The sequence below is a fragment of the Schistocerca piceifrons genome, chromosome 3 (genome assembly GCF_021461385.2).
Source record: "Schistocerca piceifrons isolate TAMUIC-IGC-003096 chromosome 3, iqSchPice1.1, whole genome shotgun sequence".
Lineage (NCBI taxonomy): Eukaryota > Metazoa > Arthropoda > Insecta > Orthoptera > Acrididae > Schistocerca > Schistocerca piceifrons.
This window is the reverse complement of record NC_060140.1, coordinates 852,166,989-852,193,214: the sequence shown is the minus strand read 5'-3', so window position 1 is coordinate 852,193,214 and position 26,226 is coordinate 852,166,989. Positions and strand designations below refer to the sequence as shown.

The 26,226-nt window shown below is 40.0% G+C and overlaps 2 protein-coding genes across 5 annotated transcripts in view; one reads left to right on the top strand and one right to left on the bottom strand.

The window, feature by feature from the left end:
- Window positions 1-18,284, bottom strand: part of LOC124789691 (caspase-2) — a 76,705-nt gene extending 58,421 nt beyond the window's left edge. Inside the window, exons 1-3 of one of the 3 annotated variants that reach the window (XM_047257130.1) lie at window positions 18,174-18,284; window positions 13,968-14,243; window positions 7,328-7,481 (exon numbers count right to left, since the gene is read on the bottom strand). In XM_047257130.1, coding sequence (XP_047113086.1) covers window positions 7,328-7,459 — 132 coding nt within the window. In that variant the 5' untranslated portion in view covers window positions 7,460-7,481; window positions 13,968-14,243; window positions 18,174-18,284. Of the gene's footprint in view, window positions 1-7,327; window positions 7,482-13,705; window positions 13,800-13,967; window positions 14,244-18,173 lie in introns of those variants that run through there. The other 2 variants (XM_047257131.1, XM_047257132.1) reach the window with 2 other exon arrangements.
- Window positions 18,285-18,772: 488 nt separating this feature from the next.
- Window positions 18,773-26,226, top strand: part of LOC124789596 (ATP-dependent RNA helicase DDX42) — a 78,842-nt gene continuing 71,388 nt past the window's right edge. The window contains exons 1-3 of one of the 2 annotated variants that reach the window (XM_047257005.1): window positions 18,773-18,856; window positions 19,118-19,339; window positions 22,573-22,824. In XM_047257005.1, coding sequence (XP_047112961.1) covers window positions 18,837-18,856; window positions 19,118-19,339; window positions 22,573-22,824 — 494 coding nt within the window. In that variant the 5' untranslated portion in view covers window positions 18,773-18,836. Of the gene's footprint in view, window positions 19,021-19,117; window positions 19,340-22,572; window positions 22,825-26,226 lie in introns of both variants that reach the window. The other variant, XM_047257006.1, reaches the window with a different exon arrangement.

The window sequence follows — 26,226 nt, the reverse complement described above, 5'->3', positions numbered from 1 at the left end:
AAACTTTGTGACTATCACTCAAAGGGAGTACTTTTCTCTGAGTGCTCACAGAGAGTGGACGTAAAGTGGAGAATGGTCACTGTAACGTGCATACAATGTTTTAACTTCAATAAATAAAAAATAATTTATTGTGAAAAATTCATTTGAAAAAAGTTATTTTTTACAATAGTAATGATTAGTGGGGAGGGATAGCAGAGTAGGGTTGGGGGTATAGACTGTGCTGCCTGTGGGAGCATGCAGGGCCGTGGTGGGACAGCATGGGGCTAGCAGGTGCAGTGTTGCGAGGCTGCACTTGAGGGGTGGTCCATGCATGCTCCCTCAAGGAGCACAGCATCTTCCCCCAAGCCCACCCTGCTATCCCTCCCCTTCCCATCCCATGTCACCTCCCCACCACCAACCCACCCCAGTAAGCTCCTGCTCAACTCAGATGCAGTCAGACTCCGTGCCTAGAGACAGTGACCACGCACGGGTGCGCATGCATCTGTCTGTGTGTGTGTGTGTGTGTGTGTGTGTGAGAGAGAGAGAGAGAGAGAGAGAGAGAGAGAGAGAGAGAGACCTAAGTTGTGCTTGTGCGAAAGTGTGTTTTCTGTTTGGGAAGGAGGACTTTGTCTGAAAGCTTCATTTTTTAATAGTCTCTTCCATTGTGCCTGCCTGTGACTTAATATCATCCTCGATATGGTGATAGGTGATATTTCATATTGTTACTCCATGCAGGACTTTCCACTGTTTAGTGATCAGTTGATTACATTTCATATTGGGTGAGATGGAACGGAATTTACACAAGGAAGATCATTCTGGATTACCATAAAAATAAAGTAACTTTTGCCATTATTCAGAAATTAACTGTACCTCATTTTACCCAGTCAATTTCTTTTACATGGTATACTATATATCTGTTATATTTTCTGATTATACATTAATTTTGGTTACTGAGCCATTATCTACAAAACTGGGAAGTCACAATCTGCAGGTGAATTAGACTCTGTCTTCTTGCCCGAATATAAAACACAGTTGACTAAAAAGTGGTCCATTATGATCGGTATCTCACGAGCACCACATACTGGATGGTCTTCTCCAAAAAGAAAGGAAGGAGGAAGATTGGGTTTAATATCCCTTTGACATCGAGGTCACCAGAGATGGAGCACAAGCTTGGATTGTGTCCAGGACAGAGAAGGAAATCATCTGCACCCCTTCAATGGAATCATCGTGGCATTTGCCTGGAACAACTTAGCAAAATCATGGAAAACCTAAATCTGGATAGCTGGATTCAAGTTTAAACTGCCATTCTCCTAATTGCGGGGCTAGTGTGCTAACCACTGTACCACCTCACTCGGTAGAGGGTCTTCTCAGGGGAGCCACAAGCCATACATTATAAGACTGTGTCCTGTACAAAAATTAATGAATAGAACTTCACCTTGTATGTGTGGGCAGGACGAGGCATGCCACTCGGCTGAGTGGATGATTTTACTAGCTGCAGTCACCTCCAGCCATTTTTCTTCCCTCTATGTATGACTCTACATCCCAAAGATAAGGTGTTATCAGGCAGAGGGACAACACTATGTGCCTCCTCGGTTGTAAAGTCTGGTAATTCATTTCCCAGAAAGACCATGTTCCCTGGTTCCAGTGAAGTGACACCACCTACCCCAGGCTGTGTTAGTGGAGGAGGAGTCCTCAGTATTCTGGGCCTATTTACCTACTGGGTATGTGATCATAGAGACTGATGGGCACTCTAGAAGACAGAGCAGATGACAAATTACGTCGATCGAATGTCTCCAGTATCCTCAGGATTGTGTGTAGTTCTGCATCAAAATTCTCCAAGTAAACTGCATGTTCTGGGAGTACCACAGAGCAGCCAACAGAGTCATCCTCTTCAGAGCCTGTGGATACTGCTATCTAACTGCAGCATGAAGTAAGAAATATGACTTAGTGTATAAAACTGTCTGTTACCAATATGCAGGAATCTAGTTTCAATTGTTGTTGTTGTGGTCTTCAGTCCTGAGACTGGTTTGATGCAGCTCTCCATGCTACTCTATCCTGTGCAAGCTTTTTCATCTCCCAGTACCTACTGCAACCTACATCCTTCTGAATCTGCTTAGTGTATTCATCTCTTGGTCTCCCTCTACGATTTTTACCCTCCACGCTGCCCTCCAATACTAAATTGGTGATCCCTTGATGCCTCAGAACATGTCCTACCAACCGATCCCTTCTTCTGGTCAAGTTGTGCCACAAACTTCTCTTCTCCCCAATCCTATTCAATACTTCCTCATTAGTTATGTGATCTACCCATCTAATCTTCAGCATTCTTCTGTAGCACCACATTTCGAAAGCTTCTATTCTCTTCTTGTCCAAACTATTTATCGTCCATGTTTCACTTCCATACATGGCTACACTCCATACGAATACTTTCAGAAATGACTTCCTCACACTTAAATCAATACTGGATGTTAACAAATTTCTCTTCTTCAGAAGCGCTTTCCTTGCCATTGCCAGCCTGCATTTTATATCCTCTCTACTTCGACCATCATCAGTTATTTTGCTCCCCAAATAGCAAAACTCCTTTACTACTTTAAGTGCCTCATTTCCTAATCTAATTCCCTCAGCATCACCCGACTTAATTAGACTACATTCCGTTATCCTTGTTTTGCTTTTGTTGATGTTCATCTTATATCCTCCTTTCAAGACACTGTCCATTCCATTCAACTGCTCTTCCAAGTCCTTTGCTGTCTCTGACAGAATTACAATGTCATCGGCGAACCTCAAAGTTTTTATTTCTTCTCCATGAATTTTAATACCTACTCCGAATTTTTCTTTTGTTTCCTTTACTGCTTGCTCAATATACAGATTGAACAACATCGGGGAGAGGCTACAACCCTGTCTTACTCCCTTCCCAACCACTGCTTCCCTTTCATGTCCCTCGACTCTTATAACTGTCATTTGGTTTTTGTACAAATTGTAAATAGCCTTTCGCTCCCTATATTTTACCCCTGCCACCTTTAGAATTTGAAAGAGAGTATTCCAGTCAACATTGTCAAAAGCTTTCTCTAAGTCTACAAATGCTAGAAACGTAGGTTTGCCTTTCCTTAATCTTTCTTCTAAGATAAGTCGTATGGTCAGTATTGCCTCACGTGTTCCAGTGTTTCTACGGAATCCAAACTGATCTTCCCCGAGGTTGGCTTCTACTAGTTTTTCCATTCGTCTGTAAAAAATTCGTGTTAGTATTTTGCAGCTGTGACTTATTAAGCTGATAGTTCGGTAATTTTCACATCTGTCAACACCTGCTTTCTTTGGGATTGGAATTATTATATTCTTCTTGAAGTCTGAGGGTATTTCGCCTGTTTCATACATCTTGCTCACCAGATGGTAGAGTTTTGTCAGGATTGGCTCTCCCACGGCCGTCAGTAGTTCCAATGGAATGTTGTCTACTCCGGGGGCCTTGTTTCGACTCAGGTCTTTCAGTGCTCTGTCAAACTCTTCACGCAGTATCATATCTCCCATTTCATCTTCATCTACATCCTCTTCCATTTCCATAATATTGTCCTCAAGTACATCGCCCTTGTATAGACCCTCTATATACTCCTTCCACCTTTTTGCTTTCCCTTCTTTGCTTAGAACTGGGTTTCCATCTGAGCTCTTGATATTTACACAAGTCGTTCTCTTATCTCCAAAGGTCTCTTTAATTTTCCTGTAGGCGGTATCTGTCTTACCCCTAGTGAGATAGGCCTCTACATCCTTACATTTGTCCTCTAGCCATCCCTGCTTAGCCATTTTGCACTTCCTGTCGATCTCATTTTTGAGACGTTTGTATTCCTTTTTGCCTGTTTCACTTACTGCATTTTTATATTTTCTCCTTTCATCAATTAAATTCAATATTTCTTCTGTTACCCAAGGATTTCTACTAGCCCTCGTCTTTTTACCTACTTGACCCTCTGCTGCCTTCACTACTTCATCCCTCAAAGCTACCCATTCTTCTTCTACTGTATTTATTTCCCCCATTCCTGTCAATTGCTCCCTTATGCTCTCCCTGAATCTCTGTACAACCTCTGGTTCTTTTAGTTTATCCAGGTCCCATCTCCTTAAATTCCCACCTTTTTGCAGTTTCTTCAGTTTTAATCTACAGGTCATAACCAATAGATTGTGGTCAGAGTCCACATCTGCCCCTGGAAATGTCTTACAATTTAAAACCTGGTTCCTAAATCTCTGTCTTACCATTATATAATCTATCTGATACCTTTTAGTATCTCCAGGGTTCTTCCATGTATACAACCTTCTTTCATGATTCTTAAACCAAGTGTTAGTTATGATTATGTTGTGCTCTGTGCAAAATTCGACCAGGCGGCTTCCTCTTTCATTTCTGTCCCCCAATCCATATTCACCTACTATGTTTCCTTCTCTCCCTTTTCCTACACTCGAATTCCAGTCACCCATGACTATTAAATTTTCGTCTCCCTTCACAATCTGAATAATTTCTTTTATTTCATCATACATTTCTTCGTCATCTGCAGAGCTAGTTGACATATAAACTTGTACTACTGTAGTAGGCGTGGGCTTCGTATCTATCTTGGCCACAATAATGCGTTCACTATGCTGTTTGTAGTAGCTTACCTGCATTCCTATTTTCCTATTCATTATTAAACCTACTCCTGCATTACCCCTATTTGATTTTGTGTTTATAACCCTGTAGTCACCTGACCAGAAGTCTTGTTCCTCCTGCCACCGAACTTCACTAATTCCCACTATATCTAACTTCAACCTATCCATTTCCCTTTTTAAATTTTCTATCCTACCTGCCCGATTAAGGGATCTGACATTCCACGCTCCGATCCGTAGAACGCCAGTTTTCTATCTCCTGATAACGACATCCTCTTGAGTAGTCCCCGCCCGGAGATCCGAATGGGGGACTATTTTACCTCCAGAATATTTTACCCAAGAGGACGTCATCATCATGTAATCATACAGTAAAGCTGCATGCCCTCGGGAAAAATTACGGCTGTAGTTTCCCCTTGCTTTCAGCCGTTCGCAGTACCAGCACAGCAAGGCCGTTCTGGTTATTGTTACAAGGCCAGATCAGTCAATCATCCAGACTGTTGCCCTTGCAACTACTGAAAAGGCTGCTGGTCCTCTTCAGGAACCACACGTTTGTCTGGCCTCTCAACATATACCCCTCCGTTGTGGTTGCACCTACGGTACGGCTATCTGTATCGCTGAGGCACGCAAGCCTCCCCACCAACGGCAAGGTCCATGGTTCATGGGGCGGGGGGGGGGGGGGGGGGTTAGTTTCAATTATATAGGGTAAATTTGAATCTCTTATGTTGATGTCCATTACTTAACCCGGTGTAGATACGACCCGTTTGAACTGTTATGGTAGGCACCCATCTGGCAGCTGCACTTTATTTGGAATGGTGAGATGTTCAGGTAGTAGGGCACTCAGTCTCTGCATGCTGTTGTATTTGAGATTCCCTTGTGGCAACAATGGCACTTGAAACCAAAATTTTCTGTGATAGTCATTCTGAATGGTGCCATAATCTGACTTGTGATATACACTGAGGTGACAAAAGTCATGGCATACTTCCTAATATTGTGTCGTACCTCCTTTCACCCAGCGTAGAGCAGCAACTTGGGAGGAGTAGATTCGTTTAAAATCCTGTCGACTACAAGGCCATTAGAGATGGAACAGAAGCTCGGATTAGAGAAATGGCCAGACACAGGTTTCAACTGTCATCCTCCCTAATGCTACTCCAGTATGCTAACCAGTGTACTACCCTGCTCGCTGCAGCAACTCGATGTGGCATCAGCTCAACAAGTCGTTGCAATTCTCCTGCATAAATATTGAACCATGTGGCCTATATAGCTTTCCATAATGTGAAAGTTTTGCTGGTGCAGGATGTTGTGAATGGACTGACCTCGCAATTATGTCCCATACATGTTCAGTGTGAATCATGTAGGGTGATCTGAGTAGCCAAATCATTCACTCAAACTTCCAGCATGTTCTTCAAACCATTCTCGAACAATTATGGCCCAGCGACATGACATCATTGTTTGGGAACATGAAGTTCATGGATGGCTGCAAATGGCCTCCAAGTAGCTGACCATAGCCATTTCCAGTCAATGGTCGGTTAAGTTGGACCGGACAATCCAGTCCATTCCATGCAAATGCACCCACACCATTAAGGAGACACTACCTGCTAGCACAGAACTTCACTGACAGCCTGGGTCCATGGCTTCGTGCAGTGTGCGTCACACTCATAACCTGCCATCAGCTCTTACCAACTAAAATCGGGACTCATCTGACCAGACCATGGTTCCCCAGCTGTCTAGGGTCCACCTGATACGGTCACAAGTCCACGAAAGGCACTGCAGGCGATGTTGTGCTGTTAGCAATGTGTTATATCAGAATAACACAATAACATCCAAAATACTTAAATGGATTTATTCACAATAGCACTTTGCAATCCACAGCAATTACACAAGTCCAGGACACTCCAATTCACATCCGATATAGTTGAGACAGTATCCTAAGTTCCACAGGGTTCCTAGTATGTGAGATCACTAGTCACAATTACGAGTGAAGGCAGGCGTATGATTGGCTGTATGGTGCTGCTGCAATGGCCTATATACCATTCCAGTAGTCTCAGAATATGGTATATGGTGGCACCAGGGGGCCGAGTGGAGACTTGCTTCCATCTCACGACACTGGACCTCCAGTGGTCATTTCGAAAAGGACTATGCGGCTGGTCGGCAAATCTACATGCCCAATCCGTGTGTGTTATCTTTGCAGCTGCGTGGCTGGCTGCACTTTGCATTTGTTGACGTCCGCTGCTGTCGGCGGGTGGTTGACTGACAGTGGATACCACACAAAGGCACTCACGTTAGTCATCTGCTGCTGTAGCCCCTTGACACCAAATTTCGCCCCACTGTCCTATCGGTTACATTCATTGTATGACTCACATTATTTTCTGCAGTTATTTTACTCAGTGATGCTTGTCTGTCAGTACTGACAACTCTATGCAAACACTGCTGCTCTTGGTCATTAAGTGAAGGTCACCAGCCATGGCGTAGTACACGGTGGAACATAATGTCTAAAATGTGGTATTCGCAGCATATTCTGGACACTGTGGATTTCGAAATACCAAATTTCTTAACAAAATTTTTTTTAGTGCTTCAATCTAACCAGTAGAGTCACAGAGCTGGAGTTCAAACTTTTCTGTTAAGCTGAGTTAAAAAGCAGTGCACTAATAACAAATTTAGATACTATCATCACATTTTTCATTGGAATAATACAAATACTGTGTATTTAAAAGCTGAATAAATACAATAAAATAAAATATACCCGATATCTTTCTGCCATCCTTGGACTAAAAACTCCATTTTCAACTAATTTTGAAAGAACATTATTTAGTTCTGTACTTTCCACTAGCTGCACAAGGTTCTTGATAATTGTTTGTCTGTCTCTTTCCTCCATATGGAATTAAGCACCAATAAAACTGCAACAAAAACAGATATTAAACATGTCTTATGGTCCTTACAAGTAGGAATAATACCTACCAGTATGTTTTAATGATCAGCAACTTAATTACCCCCCCTCCCCCCTTTTACATGTGAAATTCGCCAGTGTGATGCATTTCTTCCATTAGTAATCCTACAACAATCCTAGCACATAAAACCAAATGTAGATGTTAATAGTAAGCAGTTCAAACATTCTGCAAATAATGACACAACTTCCAGAAATGTTGGATGCTCTTCTCCCCCCAGACAACACCAATCACCAAGGCTCTTTTGTCATGCTTGGCTCTTTCGCCATTTGATGGAGAACATCTGCCATGCTTATACTGTTGCAACAAAACTCACTCTTTCATTTCTGTCATTCGACTGTAAATCTCTAACTGGCATTGACGTGGTTACTAAAGAAGTTAATTCTGTGCAGAATACCCACAAGGAATAGTACTCTTTTAGATGATTCTCCAAACAGAAGAGATGAATGCAGCTGTGTGACCCTTGCTGTACATGTTGGATATTAATGACTGGGCAAGTAATCTAAATAATAACCTCCAACTTTTTGCAGATGATGCAATCTATAATGAGGTACTGCCAGGAAAAATCTGCGCAAATATTCAGTAAGATCTTCATAGATTTTGAAATGGTGCAAAGATGGTAATCTGCTTTAAATGTTCAGAAATGTAAATGACTGCTAAACATGTAAACTTTGAGCAAAAATGCCTTCTTCCAAAGTAGAAAAAACACACCTTCACACAAGCACAACTAACACATACATGCACAACTCTCACTCACTCTCTCTCTCTCTCTCTCTCTCTCACACACACACACACACACACACACACACACGCACACACAAGACCACTGTAGTCTTTTTGTTGTGCCTGTCAGTGACACATCATCTCCACAGTATAGTGAGTTGCAGTCTATCATTTTCATATTGAAGTGTAAAACTTTGCAATTAAAAAAACATAGTATCCCATAACTACAAATCAATTAAATACAACTGGAATCAGTCAATTCACATGAATACCAACATGTATCAGTTTGTAGAGACTTGAAATTGAATGGTCACACACACTCAGTCATAGGTAAATTAGATGATAGACTTTGTTCTGTTGGCAGGATACTGGAAAAATACACTGAGCATCTACATCTCCTCTCTGTGAACCACCTGAAGTCCATGGCAAAGAGTATGTTCCACTGTACCAGTTATTAGGGCTTATCCTTGTTCAATTCATGTATGGAGTGTGGGAAAAATGATTGTTTTATACCCCAGTGCATGCTATAATTAATCTAATCTTATTTTCAAGATCCCTATGGAAATTATATGTAGTGGGTTGTAGTATATTCCTAGGCTCCTCAATTATAGCTGGTTTTTGAAAATTCGTCAGCAGACTGCTAAACATGTAAACTTTGATAACTATCTTCAGCAGTCTGCCAGTTCAGTACCTTCAACATCTCAGTGACACTCTCCTGTGGGACAAACAAACCTGTGACTATTCATGCTGCCCTTTTCTGTATGTGTTCAGTATCCACTGCTTTCCTATTTTGTATAGGTCCTGTACACTGGAACAATATTCTAGGATGGGTCACATGAGTGATTTCTAAGCAATCTCCTTTGTAAACTGATTGCATTTCCCTAGTATTCTAGCAATAAACTGAAGTCTGTTACTTGCTTTATCCATTATTGGGCCTATATGATTGTTCGACTTCAAATTCCTACTAAGTGTTACACCAAGTATTTGTACGAGGATTCCAACTGTGACTCACTAATGTTATATTCACAGGACACTATGTTTTTTTATTTTTTTGTAAAGTGCACAGTTCTACATTGTCAAACATTTAAAGCAAGCTGCCAATCAAACTTCCTAGCGGATTTAAACTGTGTGCCAGACTGAGACTCGAACTCGGGACATTTGCCTTTCATGGGCTTTCTGGAATCTACCAATCACTGCACCACTTTGAAATCTTATCAATGTACGACTGAATACAGAGTGTACTTTATTGCAGAAAGTCTGACGTTATTATTAACATTGTCTACAAGATCATTAAGATACAACACTAGCAGCAAGGGCCCAACACACTTCCCTGGGGTACACCTGAAGTTACTTCTAGATCTGTCGATGACTTTCCATTCAAGATAACATGCTGTGTACTCCCCACCAAGAAATCTTCAATCCAGTGACATATTTCATCTGATATACCATATTATCATACTTTTGATAGTAAGCATAAGTGTGGTACCGTGTCAAATGCTATTTGGAAATTGAGATATATTGCATCTACCTGACTGCCTCAAACCAGTGTTGTTCTGTTTGACATAGTGCACCTCATTATGTTTGAACTCAGAATAATGTTTTAAGATTCTACAGCAAATGGATGTCACAGATAATGGACAGTAGTTTTGTGGATCAGGTCTGCTACCCTTTTTGTAGACAAGTGTGACCTTTGTTTTCTTCCAATTATTGGGCAATTTCTGTTTGAGGGATCTGCAATAGATTAAAGTTAACAGGAGGCTAACTCAGTCACAAATTGTGTATATAATCTGATAGGAATGTCACTGGGCCCTGTGGCTTTATTCAGTTTCAATGATTTCAGCTGTTTCTCAACACTATTAACACTAATAGCTATTTCACTTATATTTTCAATGGTATTAGAATTAAGTTGGGGCAATACACTTGAATTTTTCTTTGTAAAGGAACATTTGAAAATGGAGTTAAGCATTTTTGCTTTTGCTTTGATATTCTCAGTTTCTGTTCCAGTCTTGTCCATGAGTGACTGAACACTAACTTTGGTGTCACTAACAAGCTTTCACATATGATCAGAATTTCTATGGGTTTTGTGAAAGATCATTTGGCAATATTCTGCCATGGTAATCACTGGAGGCTTCACACATTGCTCTTTTGACTGACAAACACAGTTCATGCAGCATCTGTTTAATAGTGCTGCCTTATTCAAATTATACATGAGCTTTATGCTTATTTGTTTGCATAACATTACTTTTGAATTAACAAAGATTTCATATTCTCAATTAACTGGTGTCACCAGTTTACAACCAGATTACATTTGATTAGATTAAATTCAGTTTTCGTTCCATAGACCCAAAAATGAGATGATTTCATGGGTGTGCTTTCCAGCATAACATAAAAATCATAGAACATTTGAATATAATACTCACTTCCCTGATCATTTTTCAGGAGATTGTCAAGATATGTGAACACATTACAGTAAACTGGAACTGCTAATACTTACAGAATTAATACACTGTCAGAATGATACTTTCAATAAATTTATCATACGCAAAATACCTAATTTTGACTGTTGTGACCAAGTGCTGCCAAAACTGAAATCTAACAGACACTTTTACTTAAGTTGGTCTAACAGTCCCTGTTAACATATTCATTTTCAGAGTAAAGGAGTTGCCTACCAAAGAGTCTTTCACGCACTGTTTAAACTGTGCTTTACCTGAAATCAAGTTTTTAATGGTGGCTGGCAATTTATTGAAAAAATGTGTTCCTAAATATTGAACCCCTTTCTGGACCACGGTAACAGATTTTATGTCTTTACGTAGATCATTCGTATTCGTAGTATTGATACTATGTATTGAGCTATGTGTTGGGAATAGAGACATATTATTTGTAAGCAATTTCATTAAGGAATAAATATACTGAGAAGCAGTGGTTAGAATACTCAGTTCCTTGGACAGGTTTCTACATGATGTTCTTTAACTGACACTACAAATAAGTCTTATTGCGCACTTTTGCACGCTAAAAACTTTTGTTTGGTTTGATGAGTTATACAAAAATATGATCTCATAAGACATAACAGAATGAAAGTAAGCAATATATGCAAGTTTTTTTTGTATTTATATCTCCTACATCTTAAAATGTAAGTATTTAGAAACATATTTCACGAGGGGAAAGACAGCTACTGCCTACAGGAAAATTAAAGAGGCCTTTGGGGAAAATAGAAGCAGATGTATGAGCATCAAGAGCTCAGATCGTAGACCAGTTCTAAGAAAAGAAGGGAAAGCTGAAAGATGGAAGGAGTGTATAGAGGGTCTATACCTGAGAAATGAACTTGAAAGCAATATTGTAGAAAGGGAAGTGGACACAGATAAAGGCGAGATGGGAGATACGATACTGCGAGAAGAATTTAACAAAGCTCTGAATGATCTAAGCCGAAACAAGTCCCCGGGGGTAGACAATATTCCGTTAGAACTACTGATAGCCTTGGAAGAGCCAGCCATGACAAAACTCTTCCATCTGGTGTGCAAAATGTTCGAGACAGGCAAAACATTCTCAGACTTCAAGAAGAATGTAGTAATTCCAATTCCAAAGAAAGCAGTTGCTGACAGGTGTGGACATTACCGAACAATTAGTTTAATAAGTCATGTTTACAGAATACTAACACAAATTCTTTACATAAGATCAGAAAAACTGGTAGTAGCATGCCTCAAGGAAGAGCAATTTGGATTCCAAATGAATGTGGAAAGACACAAGGCAATACTGACCCTACGACTTATCTTAGGAGATAGGTTAAGGAAAGGCAAACCGATGTTTATAGCATATGTGGACTTACAGAAAGCTATTGACAATACTGATTGGCTTACTCTTTTTGAAATTCTGGTGGCAGCAGGGGTAAAATACAGGGACTGAAGCACTATTTACAACTCATGCAGAAACCAGGCAGCAGTTGCATGATTAGATGTGTTGATTATGTAACTAGTGAGAGTGTACTGAATTGAATTGGGGAGACAAAGAACTTGTGGCACAGCTTGACCAAAAGATGGGACACATACTGAGACATCAAGGTATCACCAATTTAGTATTGGAGGGAAGTGTGGGTGGTAAAAATCATAGAGAGAGACCAAGAAATGAGTGCTGTAAGTAGATTCAGAAAGATGTAGGTTTTAGCAGTTATTCGAAGATGAAGAGACTCGTACAAGATAATAGTTGCATGGAGAGCTGCACCAAACCAGTCTTTGGACTGAAGTCTGCCCCCATTAGCTGAGTGGTCAGCGCGGTGGAATGCCACACCAAGAGGCCTGGGTTCGATTCCCAGTTGGGGCAGAAGATTTTCTCCACTCACGGACTGGATGTTGTGTTGTCCTCATCTTCATTTCATCCCCATCTCTGACGCGCAAGTAGCCCAATGTGGCATTGAATGCACTAAGTACTTGCCCTCAGCAACTGAACTTCCCCGAATGGGGGACTCTGGCCCACAATGCCGTACGCTCATTTCCATCATATGACATCATACACATTGCAAATACAGGGTTGTTTAGGGGCTTCAGCAATTGTTGTATGCCCTTCCCAACAGAATTTATCATCAAGTTATAATTCCAGAAATTTAACATTGTCAAACTCTTCCATCTGCCTGTCTTCATATGTTAGACGCATGCTGGAAGGAAATCTCTTACACACTCTGTACTGCATATAGTGGGTCTTTTCAAAGTTTAATGACTGTGAATTAGCATTAAAACATTTATTAATGTCATAGAAAATTTGATTGCATCCATTTCTGAATCTGTATTCAACTTGCTATTTATTGCAAAGTTTACATTATCTGCAAACAAAGCACTTAGCATTAGGTAATGTAACAGATGAGAGGTCTTTAATGTACACAAGATAAAGCAACGGACTGAAAATGGAACCTTGAGGAATCCCCCCCCCACATAATTAATTCCCAATCAGATGACAAATGATTCCTCAGTCCACTGGTATTTCACAATGACACCATTTGTCTTCTGTTAGTTACATAAAACTACAACCATTTTGTAGCACTGCCAGTAACAACATAATATTCTAATTTGCTTACAAGAATGCTGTGATTCACACAGTGAAAGGCCTTTGATATGTTGCAAAAAATGCCTGTAGCCTCCAATTTGTTGTCTAATTAATTAAATATATTTTCACTGTATGTGTAAACAGCTTTCTCTATATCTGAATCCTTACTGTTGACTTAAACAGTATATTATTTGCAGTCAGATGCTTAAGAAGACACTTAAAAACAATATTTTCAAATATTTTTGAAAAAGCTGGCAAGAATGAAACTGGTCGACAGTTTGATGATTTCTGTTTATCTAGCTTCTTGTAAAGAGACTAACTTCAGCATATTTTAGCCAGTCTGGAAATGTTCTGCTGATAACAAATTGATTACACAAATAACTTAAGATAGAACCCAACTCACGTGAATACTCTTTGATTACCTTCATTGATGTGTTATCATGAACACCAGAATACTTTGCTTTTAAGATTTTATGATTGATGGCACTTCTTTGGGAAAAGTGAGTCATTTCCACTTTGGCGAAGTTATTTGTAGAGACTGGTCTTATATTCTATTTCACTAGTTTACTGAACCTGATAACCCCAAGCTGTCAGTAACAAAAACTGAACCTGATAACCCCAAGCTGTCAGTAACAAAAACAAAGTACTGGTTAAGAGGTTTGCAATACTACATCCACTCCTTACCAATGTCTCATTTATTTTTTGAGCTATCTGTTCCTCTTCCTTTCTGGCCCCATCTCTGTCTTCACTATGTTGCATATAGTTTTTATTTCATTGCCTGTAATTGGCTTTTTCTCAGATTTCTGGATTCCTTGCTTCAATATTTTGCAGTATTCTTTGTAATGCATTACAGTGCCAACACCAGAGCAGCTTCTAGATAGTAGATAGTGTATCCTTTTTGTCCCACATGACACCTTTGTTCCTTGTTTAATCCATGGTTTATTTTTAGACTTCTGTTACCTTTATGGGAAAACAATTTTCAGATGAGAAAGTAAATTTATTAATGAATGCTTTGTATTTTCTGTTTGAGTCACAAGTATTGTATGCATGTATACAGTTCATGTCTCTGAAAAATCTCCTACAATTCTCAGTTTCTGACTCATTTATTACTCTCCTGTACTCAGATGTAATAGCTTTTGTACTTTAACAAGTTTCAACATTTAACATACAACGCTACGTGACATGATCAGATACCCCTTTTACTATTAGTTTTGCGTTATGACTTTTCCCTTGATTTGTCTACAAAGATATCATCAATAGCCGTCTCAGAACATCGTGAAGTTCACAATAGGAGTTAAAGCGAATGACAGTGTTACTGATTGCAATAACTGTTCACTGAGAGAGCTTTTCAATAAATTCACATTAAAATCACCAGCAAACACCTTCCTTCCCCCCACCCCCCACCCCTCTGCAGAATGGGATGACACAGTTTTCAGAATTTTTACAAAGAGGTTAAAGTTTCCTGTAGATGCTCTGTATATACTTACTATTATAATGGACTTCTTATAAAATACTACTCCTGTTGCTCAAGCTTCTAAGTGGTGCTATGAGCAAAATTTATAAATATCGATATTCTTGAAATTAAAATAGTTTCTGACACATGCAGCAACTCCTCCTTTCTCCATACTTCTCTACAGAAGTAAGAGGCGAACTGACATATGCTCCTTGGATTATGGTACTGGACAGCATCATGAGTACGCACAATCATGGAGATCCTGGAAAATCAGTTTTGGGAGGGGGGGGGGGGGGTGTCAAGTATCAGCATCAAATGAGTAATCTGTAAATATACTACAATTCCCTATGTACTGCTTTCATAGGGACCATAAAGAGAAGATTAATATAATTAAAGCACGTACATAAGCATTCAAGCAATCATTCTTTCCACCCTCCAGAAGCAATTGAAATGGGAAGAGGCACTAAGTGGCACAAATGGGAAGTGCAATCTGCCATGTGCTTCACAGTGACATGAAGAATACAGGTGCAGAGGGTAACTGAACCTACGGATACCGGAAGTCACCTTCACCACATAAAGTAATGGTGTTGTGGCACGACAATATCATCTCATACACAAGCAGTAAGGGGACAGAACACTGACAATATTTTGTTTTGCATCTATAAAATTTTTGTGAATGTGGTTTGTGGTGACTCAATGATTAGTGTAGCATGAGGTTCACGTAGGCTGAAAGGTGACAATCTGGTTGTAACAGACGAGACCAAATTAATGTGAATACGAAATCTTTGTTTTGGTGACACACTTACTTGTCAATTCAAATGTAATGTTATGCAAACAAGTAAACATAAAGCACATGTATAAATAAAATAAGGCAGAACTAATTAATACTAAGGCAAAAATCATAATGAGTAATTTAAGAAGTAGGGACTTTATACCAGAGTGCACCATGAGCATAGTGAGGTGGTACTGGCAAAGCATATGTAAGGGTACTGATACGTAAGTTAATATTTCAAGGGTTTTGTGAAACACCTGTTCCTTTAACAGTTAGTATAACTAAGTAATCAGTGTGCTTCTCTTTTGCTGATGAAGGCTGTGGCTGAAAGTTTTGTGTAAGTGTCTTTTAATTGTGCCTCTTTGTAACTTATAATGTCTTCTTTACAGTAAGCAGCAATCTATCTTTTCCTACAGTGTTGATATGCCTACCTGGAACTTCTATTGTTTAATAGTTCAAAACTGGCATTCAGCTAAGTTTAAGCAGAATTATTATTGTTAGTTAAGTTATTGAGATGATTCTATGTTTGTTGGGGTTGGATTTTTAGGTTTGAGCTGCTCATGGGGCTTTGTGTGGTGGCAAACGACGTCCTTTTGGTGCGTTTCAGCCATCACAAGTAGTCTTTCAGAGTCTGCAGCACTTTGCGTTGCACCATGGAGCTCCTCCCTGGTGAAGTTCCATGGTTTTTGTCAACACAGATCTAAGAATGCAGTATGAAGAAAAAGGAGTCTGATGGCAGAAATTTGTCAGACACAGTGTTCTTGTGAAATGGCTAAGCTGTCATCTGAGCTTGAGTTGCAGTCTGGCCAATAAACCAGATTTTGTCTAGAATACATAGCCTATTCCTCATAGTAAAAGTAGTCTTATGGGAAGAAAATCTGGAAGAAGTGGAGGTTCTGTCTGGGACAAGGTAAAAGAAATCATACTTCCAAGATGGTGGAAAACCTCGCACATGATTATTTATTTTGTTATTTATCTGACTTTTGACCATTCAGCACAACAGCGCAGGACTTGGAAGATGCATTACTGAAATAATCTATACATACACGTAACGTATACAAACTGGGATAGGATAAGGTAGTTAAGTGAGTTAGTTAGTTTCATTTTCAGTGAAACCCATTGCACGATAAATCATGATGTAGAACGAGTCATTTTACAATCACATCAAAAATTAATTTGTAAATACGGCTATATGCAGTACATTTATGTTTTTTAAGTTAGTTTATTTTTTTAATACACAGATGTAAATTAGTAATTCCTATCCACCACCTTTTACACATAATAATAACAGAAATTTTTCTATGGAATAGAAGGAATTGTCAAGGAGAATTGGCCCACTGACCAAGTAGTTCACGATACACACAGCCTAACCATTATATACCTTAGTATTGCTTATTTGCCTGACACACTGAATCAAGATAGAGAGAGCCAAGTGATTTGAAATGGGTTTGCAGCAAGTTACGAAAATGTACAATGAAATCAAATAGCAGAATTAAAAGATGGTGATTGATATTGCTAGCAGAGTTACTTTTACAATTCCAACATATCATTTTTGCAAAGAATTCTAAGAATACTGAGGTTACTGCTACCAGTCACTAAGTAAACTAATGTAAATACATCAGGAGATAAAGAGGAATATTTGATACGAGTCCAAAAAAGATGGCTCCAGGCACTATGGGACTTAACATCTGAGGTCATCAGTCCCCTAGACTTAGAACTACTTAAACCTACCTAACCGAAGGACATCAGACACATCCATGCCTGAGGCAGCATTCGAACCTGTGACCTTAGCAGCAGCGTGGTTCCAGACTGAAGCGCCTAGAACCACTCGACCACAGCAGCAAGCTGATACAAGTCATCAGCTTTCACTAGTGACATGGAAAACGTGTCAAACACTATAAACAACATGGTGACTGTAAAACAATATCAGTGGCGATATTCTGAAAGGGCCAAAGCTACAGATTAGTCTGTCACCAAAACCACTTTTTTTTTACTTTCACATTCATTGGCTTCGCAGGCTAACGATGAATATATGCACTAAAAAGTGGCATCACAGCAACCATTGATATTACATTTGTGGTCATGTCAACGGCTCGTATCTAATACTCCTCTTGACAGTTATCTGCTACACAGTGGTTAATCAGTTGGGGTGTGCAAAGACGAGTACAGTCAGATGGCTTTCATCTGTGAATGGAGAATTAGACTGGACCCAAATATCATCTGCTACACACCATTTTGTAGCTTTCTGTGTACAAATGTTTTAGGTGACATTAGTGTACATAAAAAAATGGTAGACTTCCCCTTGTACATTAATAGCACACTTTTTTTTTTATCACTCCACAGCACAAAATTTTGTAATATGTCTTCTCTACAAAGTCCAGTAGGAAATCCCTGCTGTTGAAATTCATCACCCTATCAACTTTAGAGGACAAAAATACCTACGATAACTGGAGCTAACAGTGGTTAGCTGGCCTATTACAAATAATATTACGGCGGAATACTTCTAGCAACATGGTTATTTATTACATTTTCGAAGAAGGCCGGAGGAACTTACAATGCGAGAATGAAATTTTGGCTACAAAAGTTAAAATCGTGAAAGACGACAACTTAGTATTAACAGAAAATTGCAGTCTATAATCTGCTGAAAATGGTAATGAAGACGTACCAAACTAAATAAAAAAATATAAAAAAAACAGCTGTTCTTAATTGTTAACACATAACAGTTAGTTCCTTTAGCGCGGTTCGTTGACATCCGACGTGCTGCAACAAGTTCACGTCAATGAGTAAAGGTAAGAAAGATATCTCATCAACCGAACTGTCAATTGTAACTGATAGAAAGACCAACATCCTATTAAATTGGATTGTAGTTTATGTAGCTGAATATTATATTAAATAACTGGCATATAACTAATTTTGTGAGGAAAACAATTGCTTTGTAGCTTATGTAGAGGAACAGACCAAAGCTATTTTAGTCAACTTTAATTTATTTATCACACTCTCTAGAGTCTCTACATAAGCTCAAAGCTGAACTTCCAAAGTTAAATACTAATGGTCACGCATAGTAAGGGAAAGTCTACATAAATAGTATTTGTAATTTATGCTTTTGTAGATACTTTTGAAAAAAGTGAACCTGTTAATTTTGAAGTTATGTTATGAAAACGAATCAACATTCGTTGTTTTGATCATGTGAATTTATTTCGAAATGATTTGTCATGTAGAGGCTCTCTCTCCCTGTTGAGTCAGAGCAGAAAGATCCTTGTGGTGATCGTCAAGAGTATCTTTGGGCATGTGACTTCTTTGAACCTGTGTGTAGAATTATGTACACAGAATGAAAGTTTGTTATTTAATGTGAGTAAGTGTGTTGTGTTATTGTTTATTATGTGCTACGCAGACGGATAAGTCACTGTGATTTCAATGAGCACTGCTTATTTAAGCGTCATGAAGCAAGTGTTCCAGTGATGATAACTTGGTGTTATTTCTTGTTTGGATAATTTCTTATAATATATTGCTGGGTAATTGTACAATTTTAAATCTGCTGTAACAAGTAATGAATTAATTCAAACGTGTAACCTGGCTTTTACGTTTAACGGATACGTTTTATTTTTGTAGCCTACAGTCTGTTAGTATGAGCTTCAACAAGGGTGGTGATGGAAGGCCGAGAGGGTTTGGATTTTCGGGCTTCCAGCTGAAGCGGGATAAGAGCAATCAGTTGCCACCTCCACCGTCAAGCGCCATCAGTAAACATGGGTATTCTACAATGTCAGCAATCAGCCAAAACGCTCTTGCAGCAAGTTACGGTTTACCAAGAAAAAGATCAAAAACTGAAGAAGAGTGAGTATTCTGATTCCATAACAGTAACGCAATCATCGGAACGCGATAAACAGGAATGAATCGAGAAAATCCAACAACGAATACTTAAATTTACATTTTTCCAAAAACTGTAATGCAGTGGATATTTTGTAGAGTTTAATTTGGCGACAATTGCTTCACATGTTACTGTTGTCATTACACATTATACCACACTCACATGTAGACTCGTGTAGAAAGAATAGAATAAGACAAACATTTCAAAATGCCGGTGCTGCTGTTGTAAATAAGCTATAAAAAAAAGATGTCTAAAAAGTTTTAACTGCAGCCACTAACACACTATCTAGTTGTCTGCCCATTGCTTAATATTTGTTAGGTCTGTATATGGTTACTGGGTATGATTTCCATCATTATCATTTGAAATACCTTAGTTATATTCAGATTTTAATTTTGGAATGTCATTAAACTGTCTAGAGAACAACACAAGCCTTCAGTATAGTCTTTACTGTGTAATGCCATATGTTACATAGACAGCATCTACATGTTTTTGTTTATTTGTTTACATTGGCTTTTGTTTGTGTGTTTTGTTCACAATATGTTTAATTTCTGTGAGTGCTGGCTAAGATTGTGTTGCATATGTATGATTATATAGGTCTAGTGGAGGTGGAGAGTATTTTGAAGGTCATTATACTGTTTGATCAGTAACATAACTGTAGTCCTAGGATAGGTTGGATGATTTCAGTTTAGTTGTATCTGTACACTTTCCTGTGAAGTATGTAAATGAAGGAAGTATATGCACTACTTATTGTATATTTTTCTTATATGATGACTGATTCTGTCTTCTCTCCACTTTATTGCAGAGTTAATTACAACATTGTGTGCTAAGTTTAATTATTGAGTTTTTTTTTTTTTTTTTTTATTAAACCTTAGCTCCCATTGTCGTTAGATTGTTGTTGTTGTCTTCAGTCCTGAGACTGGTTTGATGCAGCTCTCCATGCTACTCTATCCTGTGCAAGCTTTTTCATCTCCCAGTACCTACTGCAACCTACATCCTTCTGAATCTGCTTAGTGTATTCATCTCTTGGTCTCCCCCTACGATTTTTACCCTTCACGCTGCCCTCCAATACTAAATTGGTGATCCCTTGATGCCTCAGAACATGTCCTACCAACCGATCCCTTCTTCTAGTGAAGTTGTGCCACAAACTTCTCTTCTCCCCAATCCTATTCAATACTTCCTCATTAGTTATGTGATCTACCCATCTAATCTTCAGCATTCTTCTGTAGCGCCACATTTCGAAAGCTTCTATTCTCTTCTTGTCCAAACTATTTATCGTCCATGTTTCACTTCCATACATGGCTACACTCCATACGAATACTTTCAGAAATGACTTCCTCACACTTAAATCAATACTGGATGTTAACAAATTTCTCTTCTTCAGAAACGCTTTCCTTGCCATTGCCAGTCTACATTTTATATCCTCTCTACTTCGACCATCATCAGTTATTTTGCTCCCCAAATAGCAAAACTCCTTTACTACTTTAAGTGTCTCATTTCCTAATCTAATTCCCTCAGCATCACCCGACTTAATTAGACTACATTCCATTATCCTTGTTTTGCTTTTGTTGATGTTCATCTTATATCCTCCTTTCAAGACACTGTCCATTCCATTCAACTGCTCTTCCAAGTCCTTTGCTGTCTCTGACAGAATTACAATGTCATCGGCGAACCTCAAAGTTTTTATTTCTTCTCCATGAATTTTAATACCTACTCCGAATTTTTCTTTTGTTTCCTTTACTGCTTGCTCAATATACAGATTGAACAACATCGGGGACAGGCTACAACCCTGTCTTACTCCCTTCCCAACCACTGCTTCCCTTTCATGTCCCTCGACTCTTATAACTGCCATCTGGTTTCTGTACAAATTGTAAATAGCCTTTCGCTCCCTGTATTTTACCCCTGCCACCTTTAGAATTTGAAAGAGAGTATTCCAGTCAACATTGTCAAAAGCTTTCTCTAAGTCTACAAATGCTAGAAACGTAGGTTTGCCTTTCCTTAATCTTTCATCTAAGATAAGTCGTAAGGTCAGTATTGCCTCACGTGTTCCAGTGTTTCTATGGAATCCAAACTGATCTTCCCCGAGGTTGGCTTCTACTAGTTTTTCCATTCGTCTGTAAAGAATTCGTGTTAGTATTTTGCAGCTGTGACTTATTAAGCTGATAGTTCGGTAATTTTCACATCTGTCAACACCTGCTTTCTTTGGGATTGGAATTATTATATTCTTCTTGAAGTCTGAGGGTATTTCGCCTGTTTCATACATCTTGCTCACCAGATGGTAGAGTTTTGTCAGGACTGGCTCTCCCACGGCCGTCAGTAGTTCCAATGGAATATTGTCTACTCCGGGGGCCTTGTTTCGACTCAGGTCTTTCAGTGCTCTGTCAAACTCTTCACGCAGTATCGTATCTCCAATTTCATCTTCATCTACATCCTTTTCCATTTCCATAATATTGTCCTCAAGTACATCGCCCTTGTATAGACCCTCTATATACTCCTTCCACCTTTCTGCTTTCCCTTCTTTGCTTAGAACTGGGTTTCCATCTGAGCTCTTGATATTCATACAAGTCGTTCTCTTATCTCCAAAGGTCTCTTTAATTTTCCTGTAGGCGGTATCTATCTTACCCCTAGTGAGATAGGCCTCTACATCCTTACATTTGTGCTCTAGCCATTCCTGCTTAGCCATTTTGCACTTCCTGTCGATCTCATTTTTGAGACGTTTGTATTCCTTTTTGCCTGTTTCACTTACTGCATTTTTATATTTTCTCCTTTCATCAATTAAATTCAATATTTCTTCTGTTACCCAAGGATTTCTACTAGCCCTCGTCTTTATACCTACTTGATCCTCTGCTGCCTTCACTACTTCATCCCTCAAAGCTACCCATTCTTCTTCTACTGTATTTATTTCCCCCATTCCTGTCAATTGCTCCCTTATGCTCTCCCTGAATCTCTGTACAACCTCTGGTTTTTTTAGTTTATCCAGGTCCCATCTCCTTAAATTCCCACCTTTTTGCAGTTTCTTCAGTTTTAATCTACAGGTCATAACCAATAGATTGTGGTCAGAGTCCACATCTGCCCCTGGAAATGTCTTACAATTTAAAACCTGGTTCCTATCGTTAGATTATATGTTTGAATTCTCTTTTTTTGGTAATACTGGCAGTGACTTTCTTTTCTTTTTTTTTTGTCTGTTTATTATTGATTGAAGGTATTTTGATGAAGATGATGAACATACTACACCAACATCAACACTGGAGTACATTCCTGCCCCTGGCAGCCCATCGTATCAAGAACCAAAGAATGACAGCTCGGATTCAGATGAAGATCCATTGGATGCATACATGGCAGGCATCGAACAACAAGTACACAGGGAAACAACAAAAATTATGGAGAAAGATGACAAGAAGAAAGGTATTAGAGATGATATTGAGGAAGAAGATGTAGAGGAGTCTTACTACAGGTAAGAACAACCAACTCTTCATTAGAATTTGGAATTTTAGGTTACTATTATGTCCTCAGATATGGATATTAGGATGGAATTTGCTAGTCATTCATTAGTTGCTGCTACGGACAAGGGTATGACTGCTACAATTAATTTCTCCAGATATCTGACTTAATGGTGGAATGAGTGAAGTGTCAGCAGTGGGGTTATCTGTGAAATTTTCTTTGTGATGCGGATATCGAAATTTATGTTCAAGTTTTTTTTCACCCCCCCCACCCAGGTGGTGATTGAAGTTCATATTTAGTAGGTTAGTTTATAGTGATGGATATTGTGGAAGGTGGTGTAGTTATTTTCTCTGTTTAGTTTTTATTAGTAGTGGGTTCTGTGGCTATATATGTAACTCCAATTTCTGGTACCAGATCTAGTAGTTGTGTGGGTTAATGGTATCATGGAAATTTCCTATACCTGTTTTTTCAGTTTTTCGTTATTGTTGGTATGTTGAATGCTGAGGTTTTCATTTGGTCAATTTTTGTATTAGTATCTGTTTTGGTATGTCTTTGTTATTGGGGTTCACACATATTTAGTTTGTTCCTTTCAGAAACCCCCATAATTCCCACACTTGTCCCATTAATATCATGTTATTTCTGCAATTAAATAAATATTTTTCATGTTATTTGTGTATGTTGGTGTATGTAATGAAGACATGGTCCCCATATTGTATTAGCTTTAAGTAGGGGTATTGGTAAATGCGACAATGTCCGATTCCACCTGTCTGCTTTGACGCATGACATTATCAGTATGGCGGAAACGATCATTCTCGATGTCTCGGGTATGGAGTCTATGGCGTTACTACATAAACAGGACAACAGACATGAAAATACATATAAATACGATAGAAACACCTCCCTCCAAAGCTATAATCCAAATAACGGGACAAGTGTGGGAAATTGGGGGTTTTTGGGTGGGACAAACTAAATATAAACATATAAAACCATACAAAACGACGACATAAAAAGCAGCGAAAATCAACACAAAATTCCCACATTCTGCTACACCCACAAAATCTACAGGAATCGGTTACTCACACTCAACCATGTAGCTCAGCCACAGTTGTTGATACCACAAAATAAAAACTATCAACTACAAAAACTAGAATCAGACCGCCAGCATCGATACCACAAAACCAACACCTGAAACAACAAAAATTGGAATCGGACACTTCCCTTGACTTATAAAAGTCAGCTACAACAGATGATACCAAAACACATACAACTACAATGACACATTGGAATCGGATACTTCCCTCGACCTACATAGGTCAACTACAACTGATGACACAAAAACACATATAGCTACGACGACACATCGGAATTGAACATTTTCCTTGACCCATCTAGGTCAACAACAGCTCACGATACCAAAATGCATCTATGATGACAAAAACTGGAATTGGATACTTCCATTAAGCTGTATAGATCAACCACAGCTGACAATGCCAAAGAAACCTAGACCTGTGATAAATAAAAGCAAACCCAGAACACATGAAAAAACCCACAAAACATCACAACTCGTGAATAATAGACCCAAAAAAAGACTACTTACCATGAACAAAATCTGGCACACTAGGTTAGCCATTCCAATCAAACTCGCACGCGCGCACACACACACCTCCCTAACCACCCACAACCTATCAACCCCAATTCCCAGAAACAAAAATCTGCCAAAAAATAAAAACCACACAGTAAATGAAACTTGATCACACATTACAACACAAAAACAACTGCAACAAAACAGATCCTTTGCAACATAATCATAAAACAACCCCCCCCCCCCCCCCCCAAAAGCACCTAAATCCACAAACATATCCCCCCACCCCCTAGCAATGTACAAAACCCCCTCAGCTAACTACCCTTGGCCTATACATCTTATTAACTGCCCTCAAAAAAATGCGAAAAATGCAATACTCCCCAGGGACGCTCTTCTGCTAGCAGTACTCATCTAAATGAGATTGCAGGTTAGAAAAGTGCCTCTTCCCCCTCCCTGTGACTGATCTAACTGCCCCCCCCCCCCCCAAAACCCCTCCATTGAATTGGTACATGCCCCAGTTTCATAACTTTTTAACTCTAAACTATGATTTACAACTAAATGATAATAGACCCTCTTCCCCCACTCCCTATACAACAAAAAGAGCATCTGACACTACTACAGTACTCCCTTCCTCTATATACTCTTCAATTAACCCCATCAATTACCTCTTCAGATGTCCCTCCAAAACCCTGAAAACGCAATCCGCAACCCCCCCCCCCCCCCCACACACACACACACACAAAAAATAATAATGGCTCCCCCTCCTCCCACACCCATAAACCAACCTTCCCCCCACCCCCGTGAGTCCAGGGGTTAGAGTAGGCCCGATGTATTCCTGCCTGTGGTAAGAGGCAACTACACTCCTGGAAATGGAAAAAAGAACACATTGACACCGGTGTGTCAGACCCACCATACTTGCTCCGGACACTGCGAGAGGGCTGTACAAGCAATGATCACAGGCACGGCACAGCGGACACACCAGGAACCGCGGTGTTGGCCGTCGAATGGCGCTAGCTGCGCAGCATTTGTGCACCGCCGCCATCAGTGTCAGCCAGTTTGCCGTGGCATACAGAGCTCCATCGCAGTCTTTAACACTGGTGGCATGCCGCGACAGCGTGGACGTGAACCGTATGTGCAGTTGACGGACTTTGAGCGAGGGCGTATAGTGGGCATGCGGGAGGCCGGGTGGACGTACCGCCGAATTGCTCAACATGTGGGGCGTGAGGTCTCCACAGTACATCGATCTTGTCGCCAGTGGTCGGCGGAAGGTGCACGTGCCCGTCGACCTGGGACCGGACCACAGCGACGCACGGATGCACGCCAAGACCGTAGGATCCTACGCAGTGCCGTAGGGGACCGCACCGCCACTTCCCAGCAAATCAGGGACACTGTTGCTCCTGGGGTATCGGCGAGGACCATTCGCAACCGTCTCCATGAAGCTGGGCTACGGTCCCGCACACCGTTGGGCCGTCTTCCGCTCACGCCCCAACATCGTGCAGCCCGCCTCCAGTGGTGTCGCGACAGGCGTGAATGGAGGGACGAATGGAGACGTGTCGTCTTCAGCGATGAGAGTCGCTTCTGCCTTGGTGCCAATGATGGTCGTATGCGTGTTTGGCGCCGTGCAGGTGAGCGCCACAATCAGGACTGCATACGACCGAGGCACACAGGGCCAACACCCGGCATCATGGTGTGGGGAGCGATCTCCTACACTGGCCGTACACCACTGGTGATCGTCGAGGGGACACTGAATAGTGCACGGTACATCCAAACCGTCATCGAACCCATCGTTCTACCATTCCTAGACCGGCAAGCAAACTTGCTGTTCCAACAGGA